The following is a 21871-nucleotide window of genomic DNA, read 5'->3' on the forward strand; positions in this document are numbered from 1 at the left end:
TCCACTATCTCCACCGCTGCAACAGTGTACAACTTGAACCTTCTTGTAACTTGTTTTCGTTGTCCCAGTTCAACCTTGGAAAGTTTGAATAATGTTCCACGCTTTGCCGATGGAACCCTCTTCAAATGTTCGCATTTGCCAATAATTAGACTTGCCCTACCTCTTTTCACTGGCCAATTCAATGGCATTTCCATGGCGAAGAGAACGGCCCGCTGTTGACAAGGTTTATCCGGACAGCTCTATCCATGGGTGTTCTATTTCAAACCCTGTCAAGTATTTAATAGCCCTTTCAAAAACACAGTGTACTTACTATTAGGTGTTATTGTATTTAGTAGAGAATCGAATGCTTGAAACGACGTCAGCATGATTGACTGATTTGGGAGGAAGAAAAAAAAAGAGAAGTAGCAGTAACATGCTGGTCTTTCCAAACCAGACAACCCCCATCTCTCGGTAACAAGTTCCGGATGTTGCTGTTTCCTTTTTACACGCCATCAACGCGTTCAACGCGTTCAGCTGCCAAAGGGCGGAAAGATTGTGCCGTTTCTTGTGTCGCGTCTGTTAACCTCCACCAACTGCTTCTACCCGAATTCTTGATTTTTCCCCGAACATCCATTTTGCCAGTACTTTTCAAGCTCCATTGCTGTTCATCTCCCTCGGCAGTCAGGATGGCGAGCGAAGATGACCCCGAGCGAGCCGATGAGCGGGCCGATGGACGTCGTGGGTCTCGCATCTCCAGGGCATCTTTGAAGGAGGATTATGCCCAGCTGGATGAGTATGGAAAACTAGTCAAGTACGTTTCAACTTTCCAAACTGCCGATGCCAACATGGAAGATCAGGGGGAGTTTGAGGAGAAACGTGTTTGGTATGCTCCCTGGAAGAAGCACCGGGTTCATATCAAGCGGGTTGATGATGCCACTATTCAATACCCAGACGACTGGCTCATCACCGACATCCGGGAGGGACTTTCCAGTGAGGAGGTTAATACACGTCGCCGCCGCTCAGGCTGGAACGAACTGAGTTCTGAGAAAGAGAATCCTATCGCAAAGGTTCTGTCGTATTTCCGCGGTCCCATTCTTTACGGTCAGTATCTGTCAAGTTTCCTGGTGTGAGTTTCGCTGACTGAATTCAAGTCATGGAGCTGGCCGTTTTACTGGCTGCTGGTTTGGATGACTGGGTCGACTTTGGTGTTATCATCGGCATTCTGTGTCTCAATGCTGCGGTCGGTTGGTATCAAGAGAAGCAAGCCGCCGATGTGGTTGCCAGTCTGAAGGGAGATATCGCCATGCGGGCAGTTGTGATTCGTGACAGTACTCAGCAAGAGATATTGGCACGTGAGCTGGTTCCAGGTGATTTAGTATGTATCCAATTTTTTTGCTGAACTGTTTTCTTTTTTCAGGCTTCACTTTCAGACTAACAGGTCCTTTGCAGATCATCGTGGGTGAAGGTCAGGTCGTTCCAGGTGATGCCAAGGTTATTTGTGACTTCAACGACCCAAATGGCTGGGAGGAATTCAACCAGCTCCAAGAGCAAGGCATGCTTGGCGGCGGAACGGAATCGGATGATGATGAGCCACCGAAAGAGGGCGAGGCGGAAGGTAAAGAAGTGGCAGATGGACACGGTGACGCGGCCGAGGCCGCTGAGAAACACAAAAAGGAGAAAACGCGTCGTCGTGGGTATCCTATTCTTGCCAGCGATCATTCTGCGATTACGGGCGAGTCGCTCGCCGTAGATCGCTACGTGGGTGACATGATCTTCTATACAACTGGCTGTAAGCGTGGCAAGGCCTATGCCGTGGTTCAGACTGGTGCAAGGACCTCATTTGTTGGCCGTACTGCTTCAATGGTGGCCTCTGCTAAGGGCGCAGGTCATTTTGAACTAGTCATGGACAACATCGGGACATCTCTCTTATTCCTTGTAATGACCTGGATCCTCGTTGCATGGATTGGTGGTTTCTTCCGACATATCCCAATTGCTTCGCCCGGGCAACAGACATTGCTTCACTATACTCTGTCTTTGCTAATTATCGGTGTCCCTGTTGGTCTTCCGGTCGTAACCACCACGACTATGGCTGTGGGGGCTGCATATCTGGCAAAGAAGAAAGCAATTGTGCAGAAGTTGACTGCTATTGAATCTTTGGCTGTATGTCCAAACCCCAAATGAGATCATGGGATCGACGCTAACCAGTCCATAGGGTGTGGATATTCTCTGCTCCGATAAAACCGGAACTTTGACGGCCAATAAGCTTAGCATTCGTGATCCTTATGTGGCAGAAGGTGTAGACGTGGACTGGATGTTTGCTGTCGCGTGCCTTGCATCTTCGCACAATATTGAATCGTTGGACCCCATTGACAAAGTTACCATCATGTCACTCCGCCAGTATCCAAAGGCGCGAGAGATATTACGCCGTGGCTGGAAAACTGAAAAGTTCACCCCATTTGACCCAGTCTCTAAGCGCATTGTGACTATAGCCACATGTGATGGAACTAGATACACCTGCACTAAGGGGGCCCCGAAAGCGGTGCTAGCACTTACAAACTGCTCGCAGGAAGTTGCCGATCACTACAAGGAAAAAGCACAGGAATTTGCCCATCGCGGCTTTCGCTCACTCGGTGTCGCCGTGCAAAAGGAGGGTGAAGAATGGATGCTTCTCGGAATGCTGCCCATGTTTGATCCACCTCGGGAGGACACAGCTCAGACGATTAGTGAAGCACAGGCGCTGGGCATTAGTGTTAAAATGCTCACGGGCGATGCTATTGCAATAGCCAAGGAGACCTGTAAAATGCTTGCTTTGGGAACCAAAGTTTACAATTCGGACAAACTGATTCATGGTGGTCTTAGCGGCGCCATGGCTAGCGATCTGGTCGAGAAAGCGGATGGATTTGCGGAAGTGTTTCCTGAACACAAATTCCAAGTGGTCCAAATGCTTCAGGAACGTGGCCATTTGACTGCTATGACTGGCGATGGCGTAAACGACGCTCCGTCCCTCAAGAAAGCGGACTGCGGTATCGCTGTCGAAGGAGCATCCGAAGCAGCACAGTCAGCATCGGATATTGTGTTCCTTGAGCCTGGCTTGTCAACTATCATCGACTCTATCAAGGTCGCAAGACAAATCTTTCATCGCATGAAGGCGTATATTCAATACCGCATTGCGCTTTGCTTGCACTTGGAAATCTTTCTTGTGACGTCAATGATTATTTTGAATGAAAGCATCCGAGTTGAGCTTGTTGTCTTCCTTGCTCTGTTTGCTGATCTTGCAACTGTCGCGGTGGCATACGACAATGCCTCCTATGAGCTACGTCCTGTGGAGTGGCAACTCCCAAAAATCTGGGTCATATCTTCCATCCTTGGCTTGCTTCTGGCCTTGGGTACCTGGGTTGTTCGAGGTAGTATGTTCCTCAAATCTGGTGGTATCATTCAGAATTGGGGATCCACCCAAGAAGTCATCTTCTTGGAGGTGGCACTTACGGAGAACTGGCTAATTTTCGTGACTCGTGGTATCGACAACTGGCCATCACTGCAGCTAGTAAGCGCAATATTAGGCGTGGACGTTATCGCAACGCTTTTCTGTCTATTCGGTTGGTTCTCAAACCAGGATATGAAGACCGATCCACCCGATTCATTCGTGGAAACCAAGAACGGATGGACTGATATCGTGACTGTTGTCCGTATCTGGGGCTTTTCGCTCGGAGTGGAGATTGTTATTGCTCTCGTCTACTACATCCTGAATAGGATCAAGTGGCTCGACAATCTCGGTCGCCAAAAGCGCAGCAAGGGTGAGATTAAGATTGAGAATCTTCTCGGTCATTTGTCCCGCTTAAGCATTGAATATGAGGAGCCTGGTAAGCCTCCGGGCCGATACCACCTGGCTACAAGCAAGGAGGAAGAAGATATGGAGTGAAAGGCTACGGGAAGGGGTAAGAGCGTTTTGGAATGAGCTGAGAGTGCCTTGATTCCGACGTGGTGGATTGCTATATCCAGGGATGATTACTAGTGTTTTCCCCTTACGTTCCCGATGTCGAGGGAATATCGTTCCATGAGAAATGATTTATGCTGTTATGCTTGCGAGGCGGCTTAGCGGTGGAGTATGAACTGATTGTTATTCTTCATCTAACACGTTGCTGCCTACATATTTTTTAGTTTAATTTTTTTTATAATGTTCTTGGAAGCAGGCGATCTCAAAAAGAAAAGAAAATACCGCTTATCCAAATTTCTCATTCATTCCCGCTTTTTAGGGTCAGCATTCCCGTCCCTTCTTGACACAGCACTTCATCTGGGCCGTGCAGAGTGGAAGTTCACGCTAAGCATTCAACCCGCCCATTGAATACAACCAACAAACTATAAACCAAGTGCGGTCCCGCCTTGGGCTATTTCTGAAGCACTAAAGCTCCCAAACAGGTAATAAGTGCTGACCGATGGCTTAGGGAGTGCGTACGCTCGGCAGACGCCACATGTGCACGCTGTTCAGGTTATGTTCTCAGTAACAAACACGATGTGCGGAGTACGATAATCCGATATTAAAAAGAATACCCTACAGCTTGAGTTTCAAAGGTCCAATCAATGTTAGTTCTGCACATGTGGTGAAAAGCGTTCCAATATTCGAACATAAAGATACCCATTTCTAGCAATTTTCAAGGTCACAGATGCAGTTCATTTCGCCAGAATAAATCGTAAATCTCTCTTGCCGCCCACGGGATCTCAAATGCTGTTCCGTCACTGCAGAAAGAAGCTAGTACACGACTCGGACTTAGCGCCCTGGAAGATAAGACTAGCCAAACTCGGAGCACGCTAATCCTTCAGGGCCTTCACAGGCGCCACCTTGCCAGGTGGACATGGCCCACGAGGAACATTGGGAACCAAAAGTCAGACCTGAATCAACATGTGAAGAATTTATTTGCTGCAAGCTTTTCTAGTCCACTTTTCTTACTTTAATCTTGTGCACCCACTGACACCCGGAAGATTCAACGGACCTGCCCACATGCCGTGGGATTTCCGAGGATGATGCTTGGCCTAAAGACCTAAGTAAGTGCACTAACATTGAAATAAGTGGGGTTTAATATTTGAAGGGTACCTGATGGTATCTAGTGGCCCCCGGGGCAGCTATTCTAGCCTAAACCATGTGGGGTCGAGACTGTGGATGGTTGATTGAAGGATCAATCCTTTACCGTCTTGTCGGTATTTTTTGCCTTTGCGATCCTCAGGAAGAGTGTCAAGGGCCGATGGATGAATCAATCGATTGCTGCCCAGACTATCCCAAAGTTGGAACTCCCATCAATACCAGACTGGTATCTACTACCCACTTCGTGGTGGATATATAAGTAGTGAGATGGTCCGAGATTCGATGTTTTGAACTCTCCCACCAAAAATATATCCAGGAATAATTCCTTTGAATGTGAGTCAATTTTCCCTGTCAAATTTTCAATCTTGGAAAGTTATTGATTCGTACACATGTGTACACATGGAAAGAAAATGGAAAGGTTGGAACTATTTCTCGAGGTGAAGTTTGACTGACGTCCACACAGAAAATCATCATGAAGTACCTCCCTACCTTGGCCCTTGCTCTCGCCTCCGTGGCTACCGCCGACTGGGCTCTTTACTGCGGTGACTCAGTAAGTTCAACACATGACCTCGGGACTGAAATTGAATTAGAACTGTTACAGCTACTAACTCAAGAATCAGTGCTCTAACGGTACCCTCGTTGCCTCTGGATCGGACGTCGTCGAAACGTGCGCCAGCCTTGGCGGCACATACGACTACTGCTACATCCTTGCCGATGCCGTTTACTACATAGATTGGTGGAAGGCCATCTTCTTTGAGAATGCCGATTGTGAAGACCTGGATGTTGCTGGAGGTTACCAGAGTCTTGGCTTGTTCAATGGTTCTTGCACCGATGCTGGAGATTGGAAGGAGTACTACGTGGTGATCAACGCTTAAGTTACATAAGTTGATGCGCCCACTCTACTCGTGACTTGGATATAAAGCTTTGAGCCAAGAGTGAATGAATTATTAAAGTGTCAAAGGCAATGAGTTATATTTTGAGACGTCCATGTAGCTTCACTGGAGATAATTATGAATTTGTATGGGTATCAAGGAGGGTCGAGTTGGGCAACATAAGAAAGAGTGAAATCCAGTGGGCATCCATGCAACGCGAAAGAGTGGAAGTAAAGCTCATGGTCGTCAACATGTACTATATCGGAACGTATATCGTGAAACAACTCTCTTGAGACTGGCGGTTCTGCTTTCCTTGCGCCTGCAGGAACAAATAACATAGGGGGCTGACAGTCTTAATTTTCGAAACATGGAAGCTAGGGCTTTTGTGTATCCAAAATTGAAGCATCAATTATTCCAAGAGGGCGGATGTAATTAGTTGTATCCAATGCGCTTCGCACGGCGAAGGTTCTTAGTCAGGCCTTTGGTCAGGCCGTTGGTGAGGCCCTGGACGACGCCGTTGGCCTGTTTCAGACCCTTCAGGAGACCGAAGAGATCTGAGCCAATAAGCTCGTTCTTTGGTGTAGTATCTTTTGTCGCGCTATCCTTGATCGCACTGCTGCTGCTCTTGGATGCGCCATTCTTAATTGCGCTGCTCTTGGGCGAATTATCGATATCATCATCATCGCTTGAATCGTCCATGGGGCTAAGATCAGGATCGGAGAAATCATCGTCATCAATGACAGAGGGTCGGGTAGTCGTAGTCGATTTGGGAGCAGGCGCAGGCTCAGTAGTAGTTGGCTTCTTAGTCGGCACAGGGGCGGCCTCGGTGGTTGTTGGCTGCGCAGCGGGCGCAGGCTTCGTAGTCGTTGTAGTTGGCTTGGGGGCAACGGCCTCGGACTTGGAAGTGGTAGTCGGCTTGGGCGCAGCCTCCGTCTTGGTCGTGGCAGTTGGCTGGTCAGCGGGCTTGGCGGTAGTAGGCGCAGGCGCAGCCTTCGTAGTGGTCTCGGTAGGCTTCGGGTTGTCGGCTGGCTTGGTGGTAGTGGTGGTAGGAGCGGGGGTGGGTGCCGGGTCCTCATGACCACTGGATGAGGAGCCAGATCCAGAGGAGGAGGAAGAAGAGGACGAGGATCCGGGTGCATTGGAAGATAGCGAGGTATTCGGTGAGTTAGTTGAGGTTGGTGCAGACGCCGTAGTCGACGCCGAGGTGGACGACGACGACGAACCGGAATTCGGACCACCAAGTGCCTTGCGCACACCATCAATGAACCCCTGGTTCGCATATGCCTGAGATGTATCCCACATCATTACACCTCCAAAGCTCTCGAACTTCTTCGTATACTCGATCACATCGGCCACTTTGTCGACGGGCACATATCCAGTGCTGGCGGCTGTCGTATCGGCTGGAACACCGATCATTACCTTTACGTTCTTGTTCTTTGACACCGTCTTGGCCCAATTATCCCATTCTTCAAAGTTGTACTTGGAGTTTGCCGAGTTGGTGTCGAAGTTGTTCACGCCACAGAAGTTGTTGTAAAACTGGACCCAGACAGCATCAATGAAGACAGGGCCGTTCAGGATATCTTTGTCGGCTGCATCGGGGTATGGGCATTGCGGGGCTGCCGTAAGGAAGTACTGCTTGCTCTTGTCTGTATCCATCAGTGATCGCAACTCGTTAGCAAAGGGAGCCATGTTTTGGACACTGGCTTCAAAGTCAAAGTCGAATCCATCTAGACTGGTTTTGCCAAATGGTCGCAAAGCCTTGGAGTCAGCTTGTTCTGGTCCAAAGGTTTCCCAGATGAGCTTTGCACCGTCTTTGGCATCCGCCTCCGACTTGAAACCCCCTTCGCTGTAAGTTGCGCCACCAATGGACAAGAGAATTGTCTTTCCTTTGTCCTGGCACGTTTGGATGTCCTGGCTATTGGGTGTCAGTCTGGCCGGGATGCCAGCAGCCAGTATTCATAATATCACTTACCCAATCTTGGGGCAATTCTTCAACTGTGTGCCCGGGAACACATCACAGTCCTGGCTAGTGACAGAGAAGTCGATCTCTGGAGCACCTCCAGGTCCATTGACCATCATGTCGAATGCGATAGGAATGACCTAATTTTTTCACTGTTAGTTTGGCTTTCTAGAGAGTCCAGCCAATGTCTCTCATACATCAATGTCATCATCTGGGAACCTAGTCAGTTCATAGTTGACATAAAATTGTCCAGGGATATACTTACTTTCGCAGTAATGTTCCAGTGACTGCTGGACCTCACCACCCTTTCCCTGAAGCGAGTTTTGACCTTTATGAGTTGTTTAGCTAATCTTTCCTCGAATTTTATCAATGTCATTGGGTAAGCCCACCCCAGTAGACCACAACGTTGCTGCCCGAGCTCAAGTCGAGCCTTGCCTGGACTGCCCCCAGCGAAGCCAGCAACACCGACCAAGGCAGAAATGCCTGTGATTGACGCATCGTATTGGAAGTTGAATATATAATGAATGAAAAGAAAAATAAAATAAAATAATAAAAATTAGGTATTGGGCGTCGAATTACCACCTAGCAGGTATTGAAATGAATGGATGGGATACAAACCCGGAGAAAGCACACAAGACCAAGATCACACGAGCCGCTCACGGCCTTAACGCGTTGACATATCTTATATAGAAGATGAATTTGTTATTTTTCTTTTCCAAGGCTCTATTGACATACCACACAAAAAAACAAATAACTCCCCCTTGTACGTCATTGGAGCTTCGGTGCGTGGTATGGTCGGCTCTCCACACCATAACCCAGATTGACAACTTCCAAACTCCACTTAGATGAGGCGGCCTGCAGGAGAAGAATTGCAGAAATAATTGGCCCAAATTGTTGATTGGCATTTGGTAATTCTCCAGCAAGTTGGGATACATTCCAATCGTGTTGTCAGGGGCCTGGGGGTTCGCCCGGAATGCATCCCCCGGGGCTCGGCAACCTTGGAACAATAATCGACATTGAAATGCGATCTAGGCCAGGAGAATTAATTACAGGGCGTGAAAAAGTATAATAGCCTTGATGATATGCATTATTCAAATGTTATTCAATCAATGCCTTCCTATGCCTTCGCAAAGTTTCGAGTCCACTCTGTATAGCACATAATCATTGTATCGCTTTCCACTTTTCCACTTCATATTTAGTATCACTTTTTTTTTTTTTTTTTTTTTTTGCTTGGAATGGACGTGCAGGAGAAACAATATTCGAACATTCATATAATCACATATTATGCACCAATAGACATTGAAGAGAAGGCAACCCCCATAGATTGCCTATGCGAAAGGCTCACGAACCAGAAAATAATGTACCATGGGCTCTAAACCCCCATACTGAGAATAATCAGTAGACACGGTCTCCACTAATTGAAAATCAAGATTCAGATACAACTTCAATGCAGCCGGTTCGGACATGACATATGTCCTCAGCTTATATTGATCTGCAATTCGCAGTCCACTTTCAACAAGCATGGTTCCAACACCACGCCTCCAGAAATCAGGATCCGTGGTCAAATAATCAAGTGCTAGCGAATGATTATTAGTCAAGGCATTCGAATCGTCAAGAAATCTTGGTCTAGGTTTCATATTTACTTAGGAATGAACCATCTCGCGTGACCCGCTCATCGGCAGCTTCGAGCGGCGCGCTCCGATAATCCATCGCTTCTCCACTCTTTAGTCCAATGGGTCTACCATTTCTCGAGCCAGCTTGAGACAACTTTTCATACGCTTCTCGATCTTCCGGTGTGGGCTCCACAACCTGTGCTTCTTGCCAGACATCATCCATCTTTGCTAGATGGGGAGGCAGCCTCCACCGCGCATACCCGACCACCTGTCCGCTTGCAACGTCGACCACTTTTTGATGCCGTTTGGCATCTCTGCCATTTATCAGGTTCCAGGGCACGCGGCCAGTAGCTCCAGTAATTATTTCTTCCCGGGAAACATTATCCTCCCACATCTTTACCCAGTGAGGGTCTGTGAGACGGGCGCTCATCATGGTGGTCGCAATGCCCGGGGCATCTACTGGGTGACATGGTTGAACGGCAAATGACATTTTGGGAGTCAAGGCGAAGGTAAAATTAAAATGGGATAAGCCTCAAGGTCTGGTTGCCACTTGGGTCTTATACGTGAAAAAAACCAAATGTTGAAGGATTCGATGATCAAGTAACGACTGGTAAGCAGAGGGCCAAGTGTCCTATACTTATCAGCCGCTAGTAGGATCGCAGAACGCCAATTACAAGCGCTTTCCCGCAATATTCCCAGGCTGCCATTTTGTTTTCACAATTTTGCCAAATTAAAAGAGAAAAAACGGATGCACTCGAATTTTGAAGAAGTGAGCAAGGCTCAAGTGTTTCATGTCTCATGAGTCATCGGGATGTTTTCTTGTGCAAGGTGGACAGCGAGATATTCGGATACCCAGAGAAATAAGATACAATAGTAATTAATCCACTTTAAAGCACATATCGGAACTCTTCATTCTGCATATCCGTCAAGTTCTCCTCAATGGAATGCACATGCTGTCGACTAGGGCCCGATCCGAATCGCTTATCCCTCTGCAAGTTTTCCCTTCGCAAGTAAACCCAACTGATAGCAGCTGTTACCACGACACCACATAGACAGACAAAACTTCCTATGAATCCAGCGCGATACAAGGGCCCTGGAGACGCACCGAAGATCAGTGGTCCGATGATATTGCCGATACAATAACCAACAAATGTAGATGCACTGGTTGTTGCTTTTTCTATTGGACATTAGCCAAGGTTAATTCGCATCAACAGATCAAGACAAACTTACTAGTATGGCCGGCAATGTTGGACGCGACGAGCGAGACAGCCAAGCCACCGGAGGCAACCTGAACAGCAATCAAAAAGATTCCTGCAAACAACAGACCCTTGTTGGTGCGTGGTCCCAACCAGCAAATCAAAGTGCCAGCGATAGAGATGAGAGCGCATATTATAATACAAAGATAGCGGGTACCGTTGCACTTTCGAGTCACATAGCCGACAAGCAGAATTGATAGCGCGGTGATCGCTCCGATCGGACATGTTAATGCCAATGAGTCAAAGTGACTGAATCCAAACCCATTGATAACAATCGTTCCAAAAGTGCCAATTGCACCAGAAGGCACTCCCGTCAAAAGGATAATTAGCGTGCAGCTGTATGTCTTGAAGTCTCGGAATGTCTCAAGAAATTGGGCCTTGTCAAATTGACGACTGATTGTGCCGGCTTGGTTTCGTTCAAGTCGGCTAAGAGCAATTTGGCGTTCATTCTCATTCAGTCCCTTTGTAGTGAGGGGACTATCAGGCAAGGTGAAAAATAACACAACTGCCCACAGCGTGGTGATAGCTCCAAGGACTAGAAACATGGGTTTCCAGGGGAGAAGGGATCCATGAATCTGACCAAGTCCATAGTTGATGAGAGGGGATATGGTAGTTGCTACTCCAACACAGCAGTACCACAGTCCAGTACGCAAGGCCTGTTCATCCCGAGTCCACCAGAATGTGACTAGAACTGTGAATGTTGGTGCGACGGCGGATTCAAGGAGGCCAAGCACCAAACGGTTGACCATGATACCAGCATAGTTGGAGCAACCAGCAGTTGACATGACTACTATACCCCAGAGAAATGTTGCTCCCGAGATAACGCGTGACAGCGGGTAATGTTGCGCCAAATACATCATGGGATATGTGCCCACCAAGTAGCCAATATAGAATATCATTGACGCGTTGGAGTATTTTCGGTTATTTGTTATAGCGGTGCCATCCGCTTCGTATCCAACGATCTTTGTCAAGCCTAGATCGTCGTTGAAATTAAACTGTGTGGCGGCGCTCATAATACCTTTGTCGTAGCTTTGCAGCATGTAGGTGAACATCATGAGGGGGACGATCCTATTATGTGAAATATGTATATCAGTAAACGTATGCACATGTGTAATAGCCACAAGGAGTCCAATGTGAGGAAATACCAAAGATCAAGCTTGCGAACAAGTCGTCTCTCGTCTTCTGCGGAGAAGACATCGCCTTTCTTTTCCATCTCATCCACCCTTTCCACCTCATCAAGTTTGCCCTTTTCGGCTTGTCTGATGGAGTCGTCCATGATCAAAGTATAGATGACTTGGCCTTTCTAGCTGAGACTGATGCTGCAGCTCAGCAGACACCCTGCCGGTATTTATAGCCGATATTTTCTCTATTGTAAAGCTCAAGAACTGAGTTTGCTGTCAACCCCAGTTCCCCGGATTTTGCATTGGGCCATTGGTCCAAGCTGGATAATTGCCGAGATTGCCGAAGCCGATGGTTAATAACTTAAGGGAAGGGACCCGCCCCCACACAACAAATAAAAGCCCTGGTGTTTTCCCGACCCTTCGGCCGCGGCAATTAATTCCCTCCCTCCTCCACTATTGCTCGGTGATCCACAACATGAACGATTCCGGTAAAAAGGCGGGTCGAAGGTCTCGCGTAGCATGTAGACCATGCAATCAACGCAAGATACGATGTGACGTGACGCAGAATGGTCCACCCTGCACGAACTGCCAGCATGAGACGGATGTGTGTGAAATCCTGCCGCGGAAGAAGCATCGGTGAGTGGAGTTTTAGTAGTCGGATTGTGCTGTGGATCTCGATGAACTCCACGACTGACATGAGAGAAAGCCCGCGTATGTCACGCGCTGCACCAGCAATCATCGGACCGCAAGAGAGACAACCTAATGTCAATTTCGGCGATAAGCTCACAGGTACAATAACGGACACGGACGGAGATTTACCGGATGACAGTGCCTGCTCGTATATTGGTAGGTGTTATTCACTATCCATAGTAGTAGACCATAACAGTGCTTTTTTTACAGAGACTGATACCTCCTAGGTGACACTCGTGGTCCAAGGCAATCCGTGTATGAGTTGTGCCACCCGGGAGTTCCACAAGAAGCGCATCAATCCCCCGCCAGCATTGATCCAGGCAAAAATTCAGGAACTGGCACAAACCTCCTCCCACATGAAATAGAATACATCCGACACGAAGGGGGATTCGCAACAATACCGCCCGATGTTTGCGATGAGCTCATCATATGCTATTTCCATCATGTTCATTTCTTCCACCCTGTGATCGAAGCACCGGCATTTCTCAATGAGTATATGCAAAATGGAACGCAAAATATCAGTCCATTGCTACTTTGGAGTATGCTTCTTGCAGCTACCAACGTAATATTACCAAAATCCAAAGCCAAAAGTCCCAGACAGTAACTAATGACCTATCAGTGTGCCGACCTCAAAGTTTTGCAACGGGCGGGATTTGATTCTCGTAAAGCTATGAAAAGAGCGATGTTTCGGAGAGCCAAAGTATGTGTTGCTAACATACCAATCAAAAGAGATAAATTCTAACATCTCCATCCAGGCATTCTACGATGTCGATCGCAGGACAGACAAACTCATACTCATTCGATCGGTCCTTTTGATGAGCTTCTGGTATACGGATGCCCAGGACCATACGGGGGCATCCCACTGGATTGGAATTGCCATTACATTGGCCCAGGGAATTGGTATACACCGTTGCAGTAGTTCCCATAACCGAAGTAATCACACATCTTCGTCGGAACACCAACGCCTCACTCGCCGTCTCTGGTGGACATGCGTGATTCGAGATCGATGGGTATCTTTGGCTAAAGGCCGACCCATGCGGATCCACGATGAAGACTGTGACGCACCCTTTCCATATCCCGATGATATATTACATGAGCTACAACTCGTCTCTCCAGAGGCTCGACACAAGTTTGTTCCTCAGGATCTAGACTGCCTTGCTGAGATGTGGGTGCGGCTTGTGAAGACTACTTATTCTCTTGGTCGTATTCTCCGTGCTCATTACAGACTCAAAGCACCCAAGGCAAGTGTTGAAGAGATTGACGAACTAGCCGCAGAGCTGCTCAACTGTCAGAAGACCGAGACACCAGCGATATACTCTACGAGTGATACTGTCCGCATTCACGAATATCACCTCCAAGTTTTCTACCAGTTTGTTCAATCCTACCCTGCTTTGGCTTCCTGTCTAACATATCTCAGAGCAACTGTTACCGTGCTTTATCGACCATATATCTTGAATGCCCCTTCTTCATTTCCAGAGCACTCGTCAGATATCTGGCAAAAGGTTGCACAGAATCGCGCTCGCGAGGCTGCTTCAATGACAAACCAGACCCTTGAGAAAATCATTGAACTAGATGTAGTCAAATTGATTAAGCCGATGTTGTAAGTATATACTGATCATGACTCGAGACTACTATGTGGCTGACATTTGCTATTAGCATCACATCTTTGATTCCTGCCATGCAGATTCACCTATTTGACTGTAAATCCAGCAGTCTACTGCAGGCTAATCTTGCCAAGAATAGGCTCAATCTTTGTTTATTGTTCTTGGAGAGTTTGCGCGATACGTATTGGAGCGCGGGCGTTATGCACCGACTCTTCGATCGTGCACAGAATATTCTAACCAGCCGGAACAACAATCAGACACAGGATATGACTGCAAAGCAAACGCGCGCTGCTCTTCCTAATAGGATCCAACAAGTCTCTAGAAATGAGGAGGGTTATAGTCCTACGACAGAGAGTGGAATATCCGGTCCTGAACTATTCATACCGAATGATACCGCGGCTGGTACATTTGACGGTGAGGGCTTTTCAGATGGATATTTTAACAATTATGTCCCAGAACTCAGTATCTTTCAACATTTGATCAGCCCAGAATTCTCATTATCTGACCCACACTCCCAAAGACTACTATATGAGCATTTTGCAGGGACCCCTTTGGACGGAGATCTTCCTCCCCCGCCCAACCTGTATCATATGTGAGCCATAAGACGGCTTTTTGTTGTTAATACGCTGTATTTAATCTCAATAATTCAAGTGATCTAAGCAATTAATCGGTCCTAGTTACTTCATGTTGCCGACAGAGCCGGTAGTGGCCAGCTGGCATTTGAATTGCCGTTAGCTGGCAGGTGGCTTCTAGCCGGGGGCTTTATCCCCCTAACATCAATCCCTTGCAGTCTTCTTCGCTCTAGTGGCGTAGAAACCTAGCTGCGGGTTTGGGGCCCGCCACGCAAATAAGCAACCATCCTTAAGTCCGCCGCTAAATCTAGCCGGAAAAAGTGACATATCATATACAGTGTCCATAAAGAAAACGAAATCCCCGGCAATCCGGCAAGTAGGAGCATGGAAACCGGTCGTTAGTACTACGTAGCTAGAGTTTGTTGAACAAGGAGAGCTTTGCTTTTTGCGGGGAAAGTCTGGGGTAGTGCATGTGTAACCCCATGTCATCCTAGAGGCTCGAGGGTACAGGAAGTATAAGTTGGCTTTGGTCGTGGCTATCTTTGATGATTTGATTTCTTTTGTTGTTATTAACGAAATATCCTCTCATGGCACTCTCTTATATCGGTTCACTCCTTCTGGGAGCCACACTCGCAGCCGCTACACTATGTGGGGACAAACAGCTACCTAAAGGGCAGTCCACAGGGAGCGTTTTCAACATATCGATTACAAGCGATGATCTAGATCGCAACTTTCTGATCTCCATTCCACCCGAATACCATCCTCATGTTCCAACTCCTGTTATCCTGTCATATCACGGGGGTGAGCGGACGGCTGAAAGCCAGTTGCAGCTTGACCAATTGACCAATCCCGAGTTCAACACCAAGACTCTTGTTGTATATCCCCAGGGCGTTGATGTAAGTTTCAAGAAAAAAACATCAATCTCGCTGACTCTCTCATTGAAAAAAGAAATTTATTTCTAACCATTGGCATTGTATACGGACACAGAACACATGGCAAGGCGTTCCGGGTATCACGACCAATGACATTCAATTCACACGAGACATCTTGAACGAGATTACTTCCAAATATTGTATCGATACCACCCGGATCTGGACAACCGGGAAATCCGACGGGGCCGGCTTCTGCAACCTCCTCGCGTGTGACTCCGAAATGTCAGCTCGCTTCGCAGCTTTTGCTCCCGTCTCTGGCGCCTACTACATCGACACGCTGCCCTGTTTGCCTGCTACAGTCGATATTCCCTGTCAAACTTCACGGACGGATATCCCCCTACTAGCATTCCACGGTGGAAACGACACAACGATTTCCTACTGGGGTGGCGAACGGAAAAACGAATGTTTGCCAACTATTCCGCATTTCATCCAGGAGTGGGCTGGGCGTGATCACCTGAGCGTTCGGCGGAACAAGACCCTGTCAGTAGCGTCTGACACTGTCGTTTACTCGTTTGGTGCTAGGGGGCTTGTGGGCTTGGTGTACGATTCTGTGATTGGTCACGATTGGCCCAGTACGGTGCCTAATTCGGATAATGAGGTAGCGGGCCATCATGTCGCTAGCTTCAATGCTACCCCGATGATTCTGGAGTTTTTCGATCGGCATAGCTTGTTTTGAAGCTTTGATGGGCTTCGGCAAATTGCGATTGAATTACTTCGGCTCAAATTGTTTTGTCACTTGTGATTCGGTGGTCACGGGGCGGTTAATTCGGCAATTATCTTTCTCTCCGCTTTAACCACTTGTGGTACTAGCGGTCGGTTCGGCTCATTTCTATTTCATTCATCCCTACTGTTGCATATAAGAGCTTCGAAAAATCTTATTCTGTGAAGATTGATATCCTTGAATGAACGCCGAAAGAAAAGAAAGCAAGTCTACAACAAAAAAATGACAGCTGTTCAAAGTACAGATGGCCAGGAGCCTCGTTTCTCCCTTCCGCCAAGTACACCTCTCTCAAGCAAAACTGAATTGGTGATTGGCGGAATTAAAATCTATGTATACGGGCTACTGGAGATTAAAGCTGCTCAGTCAGTCCAGAAAACTGAAGAGATCGCAGTCTTGTATATGGCACATAACCGTACCCGGACCTATCGGGTGATGGAGGATATGGCACATGAGATTCTTCATCAATATCGAACAGACAAGCAAGAAGGCAGGTCAATTGGATTGATTGCTGTGACTATGAATATGAGAAACCACGGAGATCGCGAGGTATTTGCTGTCCATGTTCCTATTACCCTTTCATTCAACGTTAACCTTCCCACTAGGTTGATCCAGAAGCAAACAAGACCTGGAAGAACGGCAATGAGAATCACGCGTATGTTCTATGATCTCTACCATGACATTTCCCGCAATACTAACTAAATCCAACAGTATGGACCTGGTATCCATGATCTCCGGATCTGCCCAAGATTTCAAGCTGGTACTTGATTACCTTCCAACCTATCTCCCCCAATTCTCTCAATTCTACAACATCATGTACGGCGTGTCTCTGGGTGGACACACAGCGTGGCGCATCGCTTCACTGACTCCTCCAGGCCAGATTTACGCCTACACCATGATTGTGGGCTGCCCTAGTCTCTCCACTCTGCTTCTCGGTCGTCTGGGCATCGATCCAACGATTGGAAACGGTCCGGATGGAGAGTCGTTCGATTATGAAAAGCTCCGTCAGGCAATGGATCCAAAACAGCAAAGGCGATGGCCTCGCGCTTTGGCGGAGATCGTGCATCACGATGATCAGCAAGTCACAGACGCCTTTCCTGCTGATGTACCGCTGCTTCTGTGCAATGGGCGGTTTGATAAGTTGGTCCCAGCGAAATATACCGCGGCTTGGGTAGAGGAGCGACGGAATAGAACGGGGGGCAAACAAGATATTAGATTTTTTGTACAGGACAATACGGGCCATAGCTGCACCAAGGAGATGGTGGCGATGACGGCTGGGTGGGTGAGAGATATTCTTCCTTCTCGTGCTCCGCAGCCATTTTTGTAACTTATTTAGAGACTCCGAGAAGGTTCTAGACTGTCAGGGTTTCCTTTTGAAATCATCTAGATTTTTCTATACTACATGTATGGACTTCGAGGACCAATGATGAGACACAAGGGTAGCAAAAAAGATGTATACTGTCAATCCACTGTGCAAATAGCAAGATTGTGCCATAAGATGCCCATGCATGTTAATTTATTCTGTGTTTATCTCAAGATGGAAACCTTGAAATAGTTTCCCGCAATTTTAGTCTATCGTTAAAGATTTTTTTTACCTTGGGATACCAATAACCCGCTGGATAGCCTCCTCGTTATCCATTGCCGGATCAATAACACCGGCCACCTTAAGGACATCAACAACACCCGTAATCACCTCACGATCCACACCACGAGTGCTATCAGTGAACTTGACATCCTTCAACCACTCCGTAGCATCTTCCTCAATATAAGTGCAGCCAAGCTCTCCAGTTCCCAAAAGCTTCACAACCTGAGCGGTATCGGCTTCGAATTCCTTGATTCCAAGGTCCAGGGCCTGGAAAAGCTGTGCGAGGCGGTCATCATTTGCAGGGGCGGGGAAGAGTGCTGTCGATGCCACCATCATCCATGAGGGCCAGGGGGTAAAGATCTCGCCAATGTTCTTGAGTGGTGGGTTGGGCTTGTCTGCTGTTGCGTGGAAGTAGGGCTTTGTTGTGAAGTGCTCCCACATGAAGAATTCGGCTGTGGGGTTTGGTACTTGCTCTGGCTTGGCCTCGTCTTCGCCGGTTACTCCGTTTCGTAGAGCGCCGAAGGGTCCAAGAGGGACAGATGTCAAGGAGTCGGATTTCCAGCCTTGCTGTTGGGCGAGGACGAAGGACATGATGTGAGAACCACTGGTGAACGACGATCCATATTAGAAATGATTCAATAATCACGGTCGCAATTACCATGTGGCTTAGCTGGCTTTTATTTAACAGCTCAGCTTGAATAGAGTTGTCTTGCTCACCTTCCAAGACGGCTCACTCCGACTCTTGAGTCTTGCAGATCCGGGACTCCGTTGATCTCGCTGCGGTTACGACCTGTGACAATGGCCCATCGTAGAGGGTTGTCGACCCAGTGACCAATGACTTTGTATCCGCCATCGCCTGTGCTTTGTGCCTGCTGCTTACCGGCCAAGCCGGCGACCCAACCCTCGGTCAAACCAATCGCAATGTCAATCTCATTGCCGCGCAGGGATGTGATCATATGACCCGTGCCAGACGGGAATGGGGTAAGAGCGATCTTGTATGGAAGAGAAGCAACAGCCTTGGAGCGCAGAGCCAGATGCAGGGGGGTCAGATAGTGCTCTAATCAATATGGAAAAGATATTAGTACACCATGTTCAGATAGCTATGCCGCATGCGTAACATTAAAGCTTTGGTCTCGTCACAAGAACCTACCAGGCACATATCCGATACGGATGGTAGACACTGAAGCCATTTTGAGATTTCAATGAGCAGCTGGCGTATTGATCGCTGTTAAAGAGGGCGGTTCTGAGTGAGAAAGAATTGAAGTCTATGGCGCGGGGCAGCTCGCATTCCATCATTTCCCGAACCGCCGTTTGCGGGGCAGACGCGATAGTGCGATACAGGGTAAATATTGCAATACAATCAGTTTTCTATCACGTTCGAAGGAGAAAATCGCGTTATTGACGTCGTTTCATTCGGAATTATTACAAAATCTATGATCGCTATGGTTTGAGTGGATCCCCTCTATCTACAAAAAATAATTATTTGGCTGCCAAATACCAAAGAAAAGCATCAGGTCTTTAGTTCATGCGAATGTCTTTCTCACCGGCGGCCCATCGCCCTTCTTGTTCCTGAGAGCTGCCTGCAGCCCGGACAGAGTTCCGAGTGAACATCCAGTACTGGAAGCCCAGGTAGCAGTCGCAGACGCACTGGAACATACCGCAGATCTTGAAAGACCAGGGGATGGCCTCCTGACTGCAGAAGAAGAAGCTCATCTTCATTGAGTCACCAATCAACCAGGCGGCCAGGACGGAGACACGGAAGCCTTTGCACGAGCCAGAGCGGTGGTTGGCTAGGATTTGTGGAATGGGGAGGGTGGCCTCAACGGCAAGACCGATGCAACCCAGCAGGCTGATGTAGGAGGAGGAGTCGGAGATTGGAGTGAGGTGGATCACAAACAGGATAGCGACGAAGTAGGAAAGGAACATCCAGTACCTGGAAGAAAATGGATCAGTATAAAGAGGCCCTGGGAGTTGTGTTCCTGATTTGAGGGACGGGTGGGTTATGGGTTGAGGGTTGAGACTCACGGCTTGGTGCTTCTCCACTGCCAGAAGTCGTACGGGCGCGTGAAGCCACCGTCGTTATTACCACCGCTAAAGGGTGTGTGTTCGATGCCATTCTTTCCTCCGCTGGCAGGTCGGTTGTCCAGCGCGACCTTGAGCAGTGCTGATTGCACAATGACCATAACCACCGCTTGCGATAAGAGGGCCTTGGAATAGTACTCTCCAAACCAATAGAAGACCCTGGTAGAAAGGTCAGTTGGTTGTTGCGATATGGCGATAATATGAGGCGGAGTCTCACTTTAAGATTGATGCGACCAGCATAATCAAAGGAATGTCCAATGAGAAACCCGCCGAGCTCCGGGAGCGATGAATGCTGAGGATCTGATCGAGGTAAGAGGTGAGGGGCGACGAGATAAGACTATTAGAGAATATGATTAGTATTTGCCATCACCTGGAGTCAAGACAGAGCTTTGCAGCATACAAGAAGGGGGCGGCATATTCAATTGCGAGTTGAATGAGATACATGTTGGCGGTGGTGTGTTGGCGGGAGTTTCGGTGAGTATACAATTCAACGATTTAACGTGATTGTTTATAATTCTTTGGAGTACGGCAGCTTCCAAGACGGGAATTCCAAGAATTGAAATGTATAGATCCCAGAGGCAAAACGTAACCCAAATCGGGGCTTGCGACAATGAGAGATTGGGGAACCAGGAACCAAAAGGGAGAAAAGCTGAGATTCCAAGGCGCGCACGACGCAAGCGGCTTTTTCCCCCGAGTTATGTCAGCACCCTGTCGATCACTGGGAACTAAAGAAGTATAAAACACAATTCTTATATGACTTTCCTTTTTGATACTTCCAGGACTTGATACAGCGTTTTGAAAGCTCCAAGATGAGTACTTGAGATAATACTAGTACTTAGCTTACTATGTAATGATTATGGGGTCAAAATAATATGCGCCAATCTCTTTGTGGTTAAGTGGGGAGTCTAGAAAAGGACCCAGTCAATTGTGACTCGTGAGCTTTTCAGCCTGCGCATTTTTTAAAGAAAATTCTTATTGGGAGCATCCTGTCAGTCAATTTGCAAACTTGAAGAGAAACGAATATTTACATAGTCTCGGATGATTTCAATTATTAAGTTTAGGAGCGCAGAACATGTACCGAGGAACCTTCAAGGTAAAACCAGTAGAGTTGGGATATTTCATTTCTATTCCTTGCACGTCATTCTTTGTTATTGATTTTGAATAACCTCCAGGCTCCGGGGCTCCAGAGCTGTTCTCACTTACCAGATGGACTTATCTCAATCACCTCTTCACCAACTCGTTCACAATACAAAACGAAAATGTTTCACACAAACTCCTCGCTCTTCGATTTTTTCCCAGCCGACCTGGTCGATGAAGTCAACAGAGCAAACGATGAAGCTGCGCAAGCTGCACAAGAACGTGAAGACTTCGATGCACAAGAACTTGAAGACTTTGATGAACAACCAGCCCAGCCCTTCGTCTATGTCGTTGCTCATGAAAAAGTGATGCGCTCTGAAGGTTCGGACTTCATTATCGAGGGAGTCTTCCATACTCTATCATCAGCCAACTACAAGGCCATGGAACTATTCACCCAATATTATCAACAATATGAGCCAGCCTGCTTCTATGCCAAGGCTACCTGGCAGGTCATTGGAGAGAACTCTGTGGGCTGGTATGTGTCGATAAATGGGACGTTATCGTTGGAGATTCATGACCATAGGGGAGACGTTTGCCGCATCTTTGCGGAAAGACACGATGTTGAATGATACTTTGAACGGTGATGAATGAAATGGATGCAGTCAGAACTCAAATAAACTGGCTATATCAAAATGATCGATAATCTACTATCGCATGTAAGTCGTATCTGGGA

At 47.6% G+C, this 21871-nt stretch overlaps 11 protein-coding genes across 11 annotated transcripts; 6 read left to right on the top strand and 5 right to left on the bottom strand.

The window, feature by feature from the left end:
• Positions 1-665: 665 nt before the first annotated feature.
• N7466_000580 (putative plasma membrane H(+)ATPase) lies at positions 666-3898 on the top strand (the record flags this gene model as incomplete). Its single annotated transcript, XM_057159978.1, has 4 exons — positions 666-1080; positions 1131-1354; positions 1429-2139; positions 2192-3898. The coding sequence occupies 4 exons, from the start codon at positions 666-668 to the stop codon at positions 3896-3898; spliced, it is 3057 nt and encodes a 1018-aa protein (XP_057026226.1).
• Positions 3899-5528: 1630 nt separating this feature from the next.
• N7466_000581 (uncharacterized protein) lies at positions 5529-5931 on the top strand (the record flags this gene model as incomplete). Its single annotated transcript, XM_057159979.1, has 2 exons — positions 5529-5606; positions 5677-5931. The coding sequence occupies 2 exons, from the start codon at positions 5529-5531 to the stop codon at positions 5929-5931; spliced, it is 333 nt and encodes a 110-aa protein (XP_057026227.1).
• A 429-nt stretch (positions 5932-6360) lies between these two features.
• Positions 6361-8386, bottom strand: N7466_000582 (glycoside hydrolase family 18 protein; the record flags this gene model as incomplete). Its single annotated transcript, XM_057159980.1, has 5 exons — positions 6361-7843; positions 7901-8028; positions 8086-8099; positions 8154-8216; positions 8278-8386. The coding sequence occupies 5 exons, from the start codon at positions 8384-8386 to the stop codon at positions 6361-6363; spliced, it is 1797 nt and encodes a 598-aa protein (XP_057026228.1).
• An 830-nt stretch (positions 8387-9216) lies between these two features.
• Positions 9217-9991, bottom strand: N7466_000583 (GNAT family N-acetyltransferase; the record flags this gene model as incomplete). Its single annotated transcript, XM_057159981.1, has 2 exons — positions 9217-9464; positions 9532-9991. The coding sequence occupies 2 exons, from the start codon at positions 9989-9991 to the stop codon at positions 9217-9219; spliced, it is 708 nt and encodes a 235-aa protein (XP_057026229.1).
• A 397-nt stretch (positions 9992-10388) lies between these two features.
• Positions 10389-12033, bottom strand: N7466_000584 (uncharacterized protein; the record flags this gene model as incomplete). The annotated part of the gene is made up of 3 exons (XM_057159982.1): positions 10389-10678; positions 10732-11825; positions 11864-12033. The coding sequence occupies 3 exons, from the start codon at positions 12031-12033 to the stop codon at positions 10389-10391; spliced, it is 1554 nt and encodes a 517-aa protein (XP_057026230.1).
• A 1038-nt stretch (positions 12034-13071) lies between these two features.
• N7466_000585 (fungal specific transcription factor domain-containing protein) lies at positions 13072-14172 on the top strand (the record flags this gene model as incomplete). The annotated part of the gene is made up of 2 exons (XM_057159983.1): positions 13072-13107; positions 13324-14172. The coding sequence occupies 2 exons, from the start codon at positions 13072-13074 to the stop codon at positions 14170-14172; spliced, it is 885 nt and encodes a 294-aa protein (XP_057026231.1).
• A 1159-nt stretch (positions 14173-15331) lies between these two features.
• Positions 15332-16352, top strand: N7466_000586 (CE1 family esterase; the record flags this gene model as incomplete). Its single annotated transcript, XM_057159984.1, has 2 exons — positions 15332-15640; positions 15732-16352. 2 exons carry the CDS (start codon positions 15332-15334, stop codon positions 16350-16352), a joined length of 930 nt encoding a protein of 309 aa, XP_057026232.1.
• A 754-nt stretch (positions 16353-17106) lies between these two features.
• N7466_000587 (uncharacterized protein) lies at positions 17107-17721 on the top strand (the record flags this gene model as incomplete). Its single annotated transcript, XM_057159985.1, has 1 exon — positions 17107-17721. The coding sequence occupies one exon, from the start codon at positions 17107-17109 to the stop codon at positions 17719-17721; it is 615 nt and encodes a 204-aa protein (XP_057026233.1).
• A 264-nt stretch (positions 17722-17985) lies between these two features.
• Positions 17986-19169, bottom strand: N7466_000588 (uncharacterized protein; the record flags this gene model as incomplete). The annotated part of the gene is made up of 3 exons (XM_057159986.1): positions 17986-18583; positions 18697-19036; positions 19130-19169. 3 exons carry the CDS (start codon positions 19167-19169, stop codon positions 17986-17988), a joined length of 978 nt encoding a protein of 325 aa, XP_057026234.1.
• Positions 19170-19497: 328 nt separating this feature from the next.
• On the bottom strand, positions 19498-20505 carry N7466_000589 (PQ-loop repeat-containing protein; the record flags this gene model as incomplete). The annotated part of the gene is made up of 4 exons (XM_057159987.1): positions 19498-19912; positions 20005-20220; positions 20279-20398; positions 20462-20505. 4 exons carry the CDS (start codon positions 20503-20505, stop codon positions 19498-19500), a joined length of 795 nt encoding a protein of 264 aa, XP_057026235.1.
• Positions 20506-21320: 815 nt separating this feature from the next.
• On the top strand, positions 21321-21767 carry N7466_000590 (uncharacterized protein; the record flags this gene model as incomplete). The annotated part of the gene is made up of 1 exon (XM_057159988.1): positions 21321-21767. One exon carries the CDS (start codon positions 21321-21323, stop codon positions 21765-21767), a length of 447 nt encoding a protein of 148 aa, XP_057026236.1.
• Between the last annotated feature and the right edge of the window lie 104 nt (positions 21768-21871).

The sequence above is a fragment of the Penicillium verhagenii genome (assembly GCF_028828195.1).
Source record: "Penicillium verhagenii strain IBT 33310 chromosome Unknown utg000002l_segment0_segment0, whole genome shotgun sequence".
NCBI classification, from domain to species: domain Eukaryota; kingdom Fungi; phylum Ascomycota; class Eurotiomycetes; order Eurotiales; family Aspergillaceae; genus Penicillium; species Penicillium verhagenii.